Source organism: Hyperoodon ampullatus (genome assembly GCF_949752795.1).
Source record: "Hyperoodon ampullatus genome assembly, chromosome: 5".
Taxonomy (NCBI): domain Eukaryota; kingdom Metazoa; phylum Chordata; class Mammalia; order Artiodactyla; family Ziphiidae; genus Hyperoodon; species Hyperoodon ampullatus.
Genome location: NC_136918.1, coordinates 41,190,696 through 41,203,403, shown reverse-complemented (window position 1 = coordinate 41,203,403; position 12,708 = coordinate 41,190,696). Strand labels below are relative to the sequence as shown.

General features: G+C 35.8%; 1 protein-coding gene across 10 annotated transcripts in view; it reads left to right on the top strand.

The window, feature by feature from the left end:
* The window catches only part of TP63 (tumor protein p63), a gene marked incomplete at both ends in the record, with an annotated part of 244,135 nt that overhangs the window by 206,394 nt on the left and 25,033 nt on the right, over positions 1–12,708 (top strand). For all 10 annotated transcript variants that reach the window (XM_079704358.1, XM_079704359.1, XM_079704356.1 and 7 more), the window contains 2 exons: positions 9,476–9,662; positions 11,648–11,763. In XM_079704358.1, coding sequence (XP_079560484.1) covers positions 9,476–9,662; positions 11,648–11,763 — 303 coding nt within the window. The remainder of the gene's footprint in view (positions 1–9,475; positions 9,663–11,647; positions 11,764–12,708) is intronic.

Genomic DNA, 12,708 nt, shown 5'->3' with positions numbered 1-12,708 from the left:
TCACTCTAATGCTTCCTTCAGATCTTTCTTTGAATATCAACGTACCAAAGTATTCTTCTCTGACAACTCTAGATAAAATAATATCCTCCTCATATAATGGTCTCTAACTCCTGGCTCTTGACTCTCTACTGCCTTTAAATTTACTCTGATTTTCTTTATCCACTATCTGACATAGTATTCACTTGTTTATTCTAGAATGTTAGCACATTTAGAGCCTTTGCTTTTGTTCACTTCTGAATTTCCAAACCTTAAACAGACTCTTGAATACAGTAGTTTCTCAATAAATATCAAATTTATTAATTAGTAGTTAATTGCTCTATCCTCTGTAATTCCATAACACTTTACATACCTATAGCATTGTTTGTATTTCACTCTACTTCTAAACTGTGAGCAACTTGAGGGTAAGGACTGAGTAATTTTTTCTTGCAATTTATTTTACACTTTAAAGACTATCCTACACAGTGAGGATACATAAGTTTCTCCATTTGAGTATTTTTAAGTCTTATTTCTGTCTGTTCCTAGTACAGAATAGAGTACCTGGTATCATATAGTATGTGCTCAAGTAAATGTTTGTTCCATAGTTATTGAATGGTGTGCAAATGGGGAGATAAATAGATTTAATTTCTAGTTTACAATGACAACTGCTTAGCAGATTCTAAGGTAGTCAATGTTTTATTTTCCACTAAAATATTATGAATTCCAGAAAAATGCCTAACTAAATTAGACACTCAAGCTATTGACAGTCTCCTGTAGCAAATTTATTACTAAATTTATTATTAAAAAGTATGGAACTGAATTGAAAAATGTCAAAGGAAGCCAATTCTAGCTCTGGCTATAGCTTGCTATATTCATGGAAAACTACAAAAACAAATTAAGGGCCTGTATTTTTTAAAAATTAGCATAAGGGAATATGATTTTAATGAACCAAAGAAAGCAAAAGCATCCAAATAACTGAAAAATAAAAAAGGTTAAAAATGTTGCTTCAGTACAAAGTAATAAAACATAAGCACTGTTAAGTTGGAGAAGAAAATAATAAACCTAGAATAGCAGGCTCTGATGAAAAGATGACTGGATAAGGTAAAAAGGGAGATAGATGAGATAAGCAAGTTCAACTGAAATGCAATAGAAGAATTTCAATTCTTTGTAGTAGAATAGAACAGAATTAACTCTAGAAAGCCATACTTATGGTAGAGAAAACAAATTTGAGAAGCTTTCCCAGAATGCAAACAAAAGAAAAAGATGTCAACAATTAGTGTTTGAGTATATAAAATGTATGCTGGATAGAGAGGGATATCCAGAGTAAGACTTATATGTTTCTAGAAACTAATAAGAGCAGAAGGAACAAAAACATAAGTAAAAAAAGGAAAAAATAAGAAATTTACTGATTTGAGTTCAAGCATGTAAGTTGAAATATCTCACCAATTTCCAAGTTATTTTGAGAAAAAAAAGGACACATTTAGAAACAGTCTCACTTAAAACAAAAACAAAAACAAAATAAAGAAGGAAACAAAATCCTGAAAATATCTAGGGAGAAATAAGCAGCTTACTTAATTTAAAGGAAAAAAATTCAAATTGACCTCAGACTTCTACAATGCTAAAATATACATTGACTCAATTATCCAGTTTCAAGAGATTCAGTTAAAATTAATTTATATACTAAAGATTTGTATGCTAAAATGTGCTCTTCAGTGTTATTTTTTAATATTTTTACAATGGAGTAATTTATACTATAAAAGAAAACATGCTTAAATAAATCATAGTATATTCCTTTTTAATACTATAAACATAACCACATAAAATTATATTTTAAAATTAGAACAGGCTCGTGATATGTTAAATTAAAAATAGATACCAAACTTTTTATGATATGCCCCAGTTTGTGTATATGTGTGTGTGTGTGTATGTGTGTTGGTGTGTGTGTGTGCACACACATAGGAAAAAGTCTAAAATGTTAGGGGTATATATCTCTGGGTAGGGAGAATATGTAATATATTTTCTTTTTTCCACAAATTTTTTATGTATACATGTTGTTATAACTATGAAAACAGAGAGATTTATATATTAAAAAAAAGAGAAGTTGGATAAGTTTTTAATCCCCATAACTGCTTCTAATAGTAACAGTACTACAAGGAGAGAAACTTTATAATTTCAAACATAAAGTTTGGAGTGTTTAATATCCACCCAAAAAGCTGCTGGAAATTCAATGCAGTGGACTTACATCACCAAAGAAATTCTTAAGTTATAGTAGATTCTTTTTTCAGGTATAAAATCAATTGGGTTCTTGATTTGATACCTGTCAGTAGGAAAAGACTAGCTAGAGATAAATATAACTTTGGAAGAAAAATGAAAAAAAAATCTGTTTAGAATGGTAAGAAAATGTGCAAAGGGGAAATAAGTTCAAACTAGAAGTGGAATCCATGAAACAAACCAAAAACCTAGAGAAAGAATAATTTCCCTCAAGAATGTTGTATAGTCCCTTATTACATTGGATACAAAGTATAATAGAACCCAACCCCCAAAAAAGAAATGCTTCATGTGTTCCTCAGTGTTAAAAATTAGATACATCAGAATGTTCTAGATATAGCTAAAGGAGTGCTTAAAGTGAACTTTGTGGAATTAAATGCTTATATTAGGAAAATATGAAAGTTTAAAATCAATGATCTAAGATACCAATTTAAAGAAGAAAAACAAAACAATAGCAAACTGAATGATAGTTCAATTAATGTAGTTAGACAAGAATAAAAAATTAAAAGTCATGCATGTTAGAAAAGAAGAAATGAAACTGGCTTTACTTGTAGTTGACATCATCATCTATGTAGAAAATTGTACCTACAAAAAACTACTAGAACTAATAAGTTTAGAAAGATTTTGTATATTGACAGGATATATGGTCACTATACAAATATCAATTATATTTTATGTACTAGAAAAATACAATGAGAAATGTAAAATTTTAAAGTATTATTTATAATTAAAAAGTATTAAAGAAGTAATCTAACAAATTTGTGCAAGATTTGCACACTGAAGACTATAAAATATTCCTGAGAGAAATTAAAGATGTTCTAATTAAATGGAGATATATGCCATGTTCATGGACTAGAAGATACAATATTGCTAAGATATTAATTCTCTTCAAGATGACCTATATATTCAACACAGTCTCATCCAAAATTCTACCAGGCATTTTTGTGGGAATTGACAAATCTCTTGTAAATATTATATGGAAATTCAAAGGACCTAGAATAGCTAAAACAATTTTGAAAAAGAAGAACAAAATTGGAAGAACCAGATTACCTGATTTTAAGACTTGCTATAAAGTTAGAGTAATCCAGACAATGTGATACTGATGTATGAATAGATCAATAGAAAAGAAGGCAGTGTCCGGATAAAGACCTGAACACATATGGTCAATTAATTTTCACAAAAGTTGCCAAGGATATTCAACAGGAGGAAAATATAATCTTTTCAACAAACTGTGCTGGAACAATTGAATATCCATTAAAAAGAAGAGAAAGAGGAAGAGAAGGGAGAGAAAGAGGAGACTGAAAGTAGATAGAGGACTAAATGCAGGAGCTAAGATTATAAATCTTCTACAGGAAAACATAGAAAATCCTTCTAACATTGGATTAGACCAAAATTTCTTAGGACACAAAATGCATGAGCCTTAAAGGCAAAATATTGATAATTGCTTGAAATTAACTGTTTTGGAAAAGCACAGAAAGTGGGGTAAAAAAATGTAATCTATAGCCTAGGAGAAAATATATAAGTTTTTAACTTATATTACATAAAGGACTTGTATCCAGAATACATAAAGAACTCTCTTCACTCAAATTATGAGCACAAGCAACCCAATTAAAAAATGAAAATTTAAAAAGTATAAAAGATTTGAACAGACACTTCAGAAAAGAATAGCAAATAAGTATATAAAAATAATATAAAGTGAATATAAATATATTTATATTTTAAACTTTTCATTATATAAAATATAAATATAAACAAAGTATATATGTATATGAAAAGATACTCAAGATCATTAAACATCAGGGAGATGCTAATTTAAACCGCAATGAGAACCACTACATACCTGCTAGGATGGCATTGAAATTGACAATACCAAGGGCTGGCAAGGATATGAAACCCTCATACGCTGCTGGTGGTGATGTAAAATGGCAGAACTTCTTTGTAAAACAGTTTGGAAGTTTCTTATGAAGTTAAGCATACACTTAATCAGCAATCACGCTTGCGGTACTTATCCAAAATAATGTAAACATATGTCCTAAGATTTGTATATAAATGTTCATAATGCAGTTGTCCCTCCATATCCATGGGAGATTGGTTCCAGGACCCCCAGTGAATACCAAAATCCACAGATGCTCAAGTCCCTTATATAAAATGGTGTAGCATTTACATTTAACCCACATACCACATACATCCTCTTTTATACTTTAAATCATCTCTAGATTTCTTATAATGCTTAATACAATGTGAATGCTATGTAAATAGTTGCTGGCATGGCAAATCCAAGTTTTGCTTTTCTGAACTTTCTGGAAAAATTTTCCTCCATATATTTTCAATTCATGCTTGGTTGAATCTGTGGATGTGGAACTCACAGATATGGAAACCAACTGTAATTTTATTCATAGTAAATAAAAACTGGAAATAATTGGTGACTTGATAAATAATGGAATTCCATTCAATAATAAAATAGAATGCTGATACATGCAAAAACATCAGTGAATCTCAGAAGCGTTATGCTAAGTGAGAGAATCCAGGTACATAATGTACAGTATTATTCCATTTTTATAAAAATTTAGAAAGGCAAAAGTGTAACGAGAGAAAGCAGGTACAGATTGCCTGAGATTGGGTTGGGGTGAAGATTAACTGCAAAGGGGAAAAAGATAATTTTGATGAGGGGTGGGGACTCAGGGAAGGCTGGGGAGGGGATGGAAATAGTGAGTATCTTACTCATGATCGTGGTTACATAAGAGTGTACACATGTCAAAAGTCACCAACATGTACACTTAAAAATTGGTGTATTTTATAGTAAATTACACTTCAAAGCTGATTAAAGGAAAACAAAGCATACATACCCAAAAGAAGAAATTGGTCTTTAGATTTACAGGATCTCAGGTCAATGCTTGGGAGCATTTTAGAGGTCAAGTTTCAAAGCCCCAGAGAGGAAGAGAGACATTAAAAGAATCCAGATGTATTCCAATTTGTAGTCTCTGCTGACTTGAATCACCAGGGTATTTTAAAATCTTGGCATAAATTAGATTCCTGTTTTTAGTGATCTTGCAGAAGCATGGAAAATTGGTGAAGATGATAGTGGCTATTTGGTGGGGGAAGTGGGCAAGTCTAAGGAATTATGAATACACTGTAGGCCAGGGAGACTGAATTTAGTACTGGAAAAATATTAAATGTCATCACAGAACCAATTTGCAAATAATGAAGGAAATAGAGTAGCAGAAACTTGGCTTTGTCAAGAAGGAACCATGCCAGACCACTTCAGCCCCTCTGATTACTGAACAGCAGTTCTGGAAGTTTAACTGGAAGCAACAACTGGAACGTATCCTGGCCCTGGTCAGACATTCAGATTTAGTCAATAGTAAACCCTCATCACTAAAATTGGAAAATATGGTTTGCAGCCCCAGATGCAGCCCTAGCTGAAGAGTAATATCTAAATTTTCCTGGCACGGTGTAAGAACAGAAGGAAAATATGTTTGAATTGTGGGTGATGAATGTATGGTGTGTTTGAGGAATGATGAAGTTTGCATGGGTAGAACATGGGAGTGGGATGTGTGTGTGTTTGTGGGGTGGGGAGGGAATGAGAGAAAGATGAAGCCAGAACACAAAGGGCATTCATACACCATGCGAAAGAGCAGGACCTCTTTCATGAATTCCCCAGAGCCATAATAGAATTACTGACAGACAGCTGGTCCTAGACTCTAGGTCGGCTTCGTCCTAGTCCAGGATTGTTTCACTTCTATCACTTGCTGCTTCTCCCTGCACTGAAATGAGCAAACATTATTATACTGAGAAATAAATAAAGAGGAATTATTGATGGTAAGTAGATCATTTTTGAGCTCGATTTTAACGTTAGAGAAGATTGTATACCTCTTAGGTTGATTTGGCAAATAGCCACACGTTTGAGAATTAGGAAAAAATAAAAGTACAGAAATATGCACTGCAGAGCCAAGAGAATGAGAGATGAGGAACTACTGTTCCAGGACTATGGATGATTCCTATATACTGGTTGTTAACCAGATCTTCTCTGTGACCTCAGGCAAGTCCTCTGCCTTCTTCTTATCTATAAAATGGGGATAATAATACTGATCCATTATCTGTTATCTGAAATTCTGAAATTCAAAGAACTCTGAAAAACAAAAGTTGCTTTGGTTTCGTTTTAATTTCCTAAGTTCGTGGCAAACTCAGGTGGTGGTGAAACCTGGCCTGAACATTGAGGGTTTATGGTCATTTCCTACTTCGTGTGAATCTTCATGAATTCTGAAGAAATATTAAGATTTGGTTATAGCGTGGCCCACTAAATCCTGCTGGAGGTGTTTATAACATATGCTATATGAACTCTACTCCCTTTCTAAAATCTAAACAGTTCTGGATTCTGAAACATCTGGCCCCAGGGGTTTCAGATAAGAGACTGTAGATCCGTAATACCTTCCTATTAGACTTCTGTGAAGATTAAATTTCTTACTCCAGAGCTCAGAAAATGGTGAAGTTATTATTGCATATCATTACTGAAACACAGAAATTAGATTCCCCCTCCCACCTCTTAAGGATGAGTGAAGATGTAACCTGATGATGCCTAAGATTATTCTTAGTACTTTTACGTTTTAGTCTGACAAGTGTGATTTACAGTATATCAGCTATTGAAACAGAACGTTTCTCTTAACTGTCTTACTTATCCTTCTTTTCTTGAAATCTTTACACGCTTGGATGGGTGACTTATTTGCCTTTAGGTGTTAGCTGACAAACTTTTTTTGCAATCATCTTTCCCAAGGTGCATTTTGTGAAACTCATGTTTAGATTATACATCTCCTAGTTTAGTTAAAACACAAACAGATATGCTTATTTTCTGAGAGTTCTCAATAAAAATGAGTTCATAACATGCTTTAAGATGATGTCTTTGTTTGTAAAGTCATTGGTTAAAAACACCAGAGGAAAAATATCTACCTAGATTTCATTCAGTGTTTCCCAAGTAGAATTTTTTTTCTGTGGTTGATTTATGGCATGCTTCCTATTTCTTCACGCTATATAAAACCCTTTTGCTGTGTTTAATCCTTGACCTGTGGGCATGGAGAAACAATTATGTAATACACATCTAGTATTAGGAAATTTTTAACTGAAAATTCCATATAATGAAATGCTTGGGAGAAAAAAAAAGATTATTTAAATAAATATTATATTTCAAAAGGAAGAGGTAAAGCTTTTTTTTTTTTTTTTTTTTTTTTTTTTTGCTGTACGCAGGCCTCTCACTGCTGTGGCCTCTCCCGTTGTGGAGCACAGGCTCCGGACACGCAGGCTCAGTGGCCATGGCTCATGGGCCCAGCCGCTCTGTGGCATGTGGGATGTGGGATCCTCCCGGACCGGGGCACGAACCCATGTCCCCTGCATCGGCAGGTGGACTCTCAACCACTGTGCCACCAGGAAAACCCTTTTAAATGTGCTTTTCCATGGGACATTTGCCTCTATTCAGAGTTGGGTTGGAACATAGCAATAATGAATCCCTTTACCATTCTGGCTCCTGCTCCCCAGTGTCTTTTCCCTGGAAGGATGTTGTTGTCAATTTAGGATTGTAACCTGTGTGTGTCTGTTTACCTTTGTTTGGGTAAGTGTTATTAGGTACCCTGCTCTTGGCCAGCAATTCCACTATGTGGGTGGTTTCATTCAACATCAGAATGAGGAGGAATGCAGTGATGAGGCATTGACCCAGAGAACAGGGGTGATAAGGTTTAAGATAGTATAAGGATTAGAATGTAGACTTTCTATACTGTTTCAGAGGTGGGAAGAGGAAACAACAAGGATGGAACTTTTTCTTCAAGGTCTCATGCTTTCTCCACCCTATTTTCTAATTTTACAGTCAAACAACCACTGAACTTCCTCTCCCTACAGAAGGTAGTGTGGGGAGGAAAAATTTCAGTCACTTGTGAGTGAAAAGATAATCTTTTTGCTGCCATGATTTTCTGTGTTGTAGTAGAGTAGTCCTTCTTTCATGACAGCGTATGACCAAGTGGCCCCTTCCAGATCCCTCATTCTTTTAGGCTATGACCTTAGAAGATAAGTGCAGTCAATTGCGGGAACTTTTGCTTTGCAGTTTTCTAGTTGGTTGACCTCAGGTAAAATGTCTTCACTATCTGCCAGGTATTCTATCTTAAAACATTTTTTTCCATAAACCCTAATTCCTATGTGTATTATAAGGGGGGGATTAATTATAGTCTGTTTAATATCACTCAGTACATTGTTTTTCCATTTAGTTTCTGGTACTCTGTAAAGCTGTTCATAGTGTTAATCATTGAAATATTTCTGAGAATCTCTTTCTTCATCCTAAAGAGAAGATAACAGGAAATAATGTCATAAATGTGTTTTGATAAATGTGAAATAGTTTGTAGACATAGGATTTTATTTAAAGTGGAAAGAAATGATTAATTTGATCAATGAATGTAATTCCCTCGAATAAGATTGCTAGATGTCATGCATATAGTAGCCAACGGTGAACATGACGCCGAAAGCTCAGCCTCTGTACACCAGTGCCGAATCAGATCTCAGAGATAGAGTTTTGGGTGAAGTAGAAGAGAATAGCTTTATTGCTTTGCCAGGCAAAGGGGGGCAGAGTGGGCTCCTTCCCTCAAGAACTGTGTGACCCAACCCTGGAGGATTTGGTGAGGAGTTTTATAGTGATTGTTCAAGGGCAGAGTTGATGATAAGATTAGGGTGTGTGCAGAGCCTGCACTCCTTTAATCTGGTCTCATGTAGTCTGATGAGTTTTTCTGGTTGCTTTAATCTGGCCTCAGGTGGTCTTCTCTAGAATGAAGAATGCTAACTCCATTTGTTGGGGATTTTCATTCTGTAAGGAGCTCAAAGATATTGTTATGTGTATCCCTTGAGGCAGAACCAGGACCCTGCCCCAAGGCTGCACTATTGTTTTTTGGCTGCTCCTCATTTGTCTCTGCATCCTCTCCCTTCCCTGATTAGCAAATGTTTGAAACTGCCCTTTGGGGTGCAGGGAAGTTCATGGAGGCTAGAGTCTGTTCCCTACAAACAAGGAATGGGGTACCTGGAAAGGTTTCTCTACCCAGGAGCCCCACAGGGTCCTGCTCGGTTTCATACAGGCAGCTATAAAGGTATGTGTTTAGAGAAAGTAGATACATGTTCCTTGTTCTGATTTTGAACAGGTATTTTGAACAACAGTATCTCCTATTGTTTCTTTTCTTTCCTCCACCATTGGCCCATCTCTAAGCAGTATTCCACTGAACTGAAGAAACTGTACTGCCAGATTGCAAAGACATGCCCCATCCAGATCAAGGTGATGACCCCACCACCTCAGGGCGCTGTCATCCGTGCCATGCCTGTCTACAAGAAGGCCGAGCATGTCACTGAAGTGGTGAAAAGGTGCCCCAACCATGAGCTGAGCCGTGAATTCAATGAGGGTAAGGAGAATGGGGATCTGTGGCCGTTCAACTAAGTTCCTTGAAATAGAGGTCCTGTGGAGACTTTTGTTTGGTGCCCACTTACCTGGTTCCAACCTCTGCTGGCTGATGGCAGCTCAGGCTACCTTTTTGGCTGACAAGACTGTCTGAGAATAATGATGAGTAAATTTCAGGCTTTCACAATGATTGAACTGTTTATTTTAATATTGGTAATTGCTCAGTGACCTGGACTTGCCTCTCTACTCCCTACTACTGCTTCCTTCCTTCTTCTTCTTTTTTTTTTTAAATGGGAGGGTTTAAGGAGAACATGTGGCCCCTGATCTGTTGGGCCCTGGCTAGGGGCTTCAGTGCCTCTCCCAGGGTGATTGTCAAGGCCAGACCAATGAGGCTATAGAAGGGGAAGAGATAGGAGCATAAAAGATGAGAAATATTGAAAAAAAAAATAGAAGAAGAAAGTAGGAACTAAGAAAAAGAAATGAAGACAAATAATGGATAAGAAGAGTTAATAGAAGATCTACAACATAAGCTGGGGACGGGAAACAGTAAAGTGAAGGACTGGGAGTCAAAGAGCAGGTATCTTGGGGCAACTTTTAAGTGCTGTATCCATAGGTAAGTTAGGCCCCAGCCTCTGAGCCTCAGATCCAGTAATAGTTTTACAGAAGAGGTCATTATTTCCAAGGGTCCCCTTACATCTGCTTTTCTAAAGTTCTTTGAAGGCAGGCTGTCAAGAAGAGAGAAAAATGGAAAAGAAGGACAGAAGAAAGCATAAAGATTCATCAAAGAGTGATGAGGGTGCAGGAGGGTTGGGAGTTAGGATACTTTTTATAGAAATTATATGAAAAATAGAAAGATTGGTAGGTAGCCAGAATGTGTATATGTAGAGAATATAATAGATGTTAGAGAAAAAAGTAATGCAGAAAGAAAATAGATAGAAATTTAAAAAGAGAAAGTTAAAATCCTCCCAGCTTAATACAACTATTTTTTTACACATTAATTTCTAGTCCTTGTTTATATGATCTCGTTATCCATACCTTTGCATCTTGCTTTTCACTTAACAATATGCTATAAAGTTTATTTCCTATAGCTAGGCTTCATTATAGGTTTCCATAATTGCCCTCCATCCCTCAAGGTGACATAACCATTTCTTATTGTTTTTTTTTTCTCACTGTTTGACATAATAGTTGTTTTTAGTTTTTGCCATAATAGATGATGCTTCAGAGAGCGGAGAGCATCTTCATACACTTAGCCTTTTACTTGTATTGAATATCTGATTTGTAGAATGAAAATGTGCAGCCAAAGGTTACAAAACCCATTCATGTCATTAACTCTTGGAGCAGCTTCTTTCTTTTCGAGTTCCACCAGGTATCACATTTTGTGAAACTTTGCCTATACTCTTTTAAAACTTGCTTGCCTTTTCTTATGCTCTAACCTGGGGCTCTTGCAGCACAATAAAAACAGTTAGTTTCCCATCTTTATGACCAAAGTAAGATGGAGACTTCATGATGAAAAAAAGAATAGACAAAGTGAAAGTTATATCCTTGTCCTCCATAGCTTCCTATTTAGTATTTTTAATGGTCAATTTTGGGGCAGTATTTTCTCTAAAGCTAATATATTTTTTTAATTAACTTGCTCCTTTTTCTTCCATTTTCCAGAGAAGCTAGAAAAATCTCCTGTATGGATCAGGTCAGAGATGTAGTCATAGAGTTCTCTACCACTTGAATTGTTTACCTTGACCATCAGAAACATGGGACTATTCCCTTAAATACAGATGAACATTCCTGTCCTTTCTGTGGCTATATGGGTGGCGATACTTTCATGTGTTAGATCTCTGGCAACAGGATCTATTCCTCTTTTCAAGGATGTATATTTCCTCTATTACACAAACCATTTCTTTGGCCACCAACGTTCTGTCCATACAGTTTCATTTTGTTTTCTTTGTTTTGAGAGTGAAGAACTAAGAATTTTTTTTTTTCTCCATTCTGCAGGCCAGATCGCCCCTCCTAGTCATTTGATTCGAGTAGAAGGGAACAGCCATGCCCAGTACGTAGAAGACCCCATCACAGGAAGACAGAGTGTGCTCGTACCTTATGAGCCACCTCAGGTAAACAGATAAGGACTGGGCAAACTTGAGATTATTAGTTTTGGTGATAGAGGGTGTTTCAAGCATCAATTTCTATTTTAGTCCTTGTTATAAAACAACTAATCTTTTTTGTGTTTCTTCTCTCCCTGTTCTCCACAGGCCACTTCTCTATCCCCCTTCAAAAGTCCTAAATTTGAGCTAAATTTATACTTGGTAATGTGGCTCTGTGTCCATGTTCCCATCTTAAAGGCAGACAGTAATTGAACCTACAGTTGAATTTATACGTGACATTATTATCCAGAGATCTTAACTGGCAATTCAGCTAGTAGTGGATGTACACAAGTACTGGATACAAGTATTTTTACACTGGCCTGAAAATGGGAGACCCTAAGATGGAACTCTTAGCTGAAGTTTGAATGTACAGGTTCACAGGTTAGAAAAGCAGGGTGGTGTGGCAGAAAGAACACTGGGGTAGTGAGAACAGAGACTCTTCGTTTGCTGACTCACTCTGTGGACTTTTAGCTTATAACTCTCCATCTCTGGGCTTCAGATTGCCTCACCCATAAATTCGTTTTCTGGACTAGATGATTTAATTTTGAGGACCTTTTAAGCTCCAGAGTGTTCTTTATAGAAGTGTACATTCACATATATGTTGTACTGTTTTTTATCCACCTTGGAAAAATATCCCTGGAGCATTACTGCTATAGTTAGTAATTTTTTCATCTCTCTCTTTTCGTATATGTGATGAACCCTATTTGAATTAGGTGATATGATCAGCTTGCAAATGAATATGTAGGGTCAAAGATTGTTATTTTTTAAAAGTCTATATCTCACCTTGGGTAGGGTCCAATGTTACAGATATTAGCTTTAAGCTTCCCAAGGTCCAAGGCAAAAAAGAAGCTACTGTGGATTTTACAATTTGCCTTTGTAGAAGAAAGCATATCGCTTCCTCAGAAGTGGAGTTGT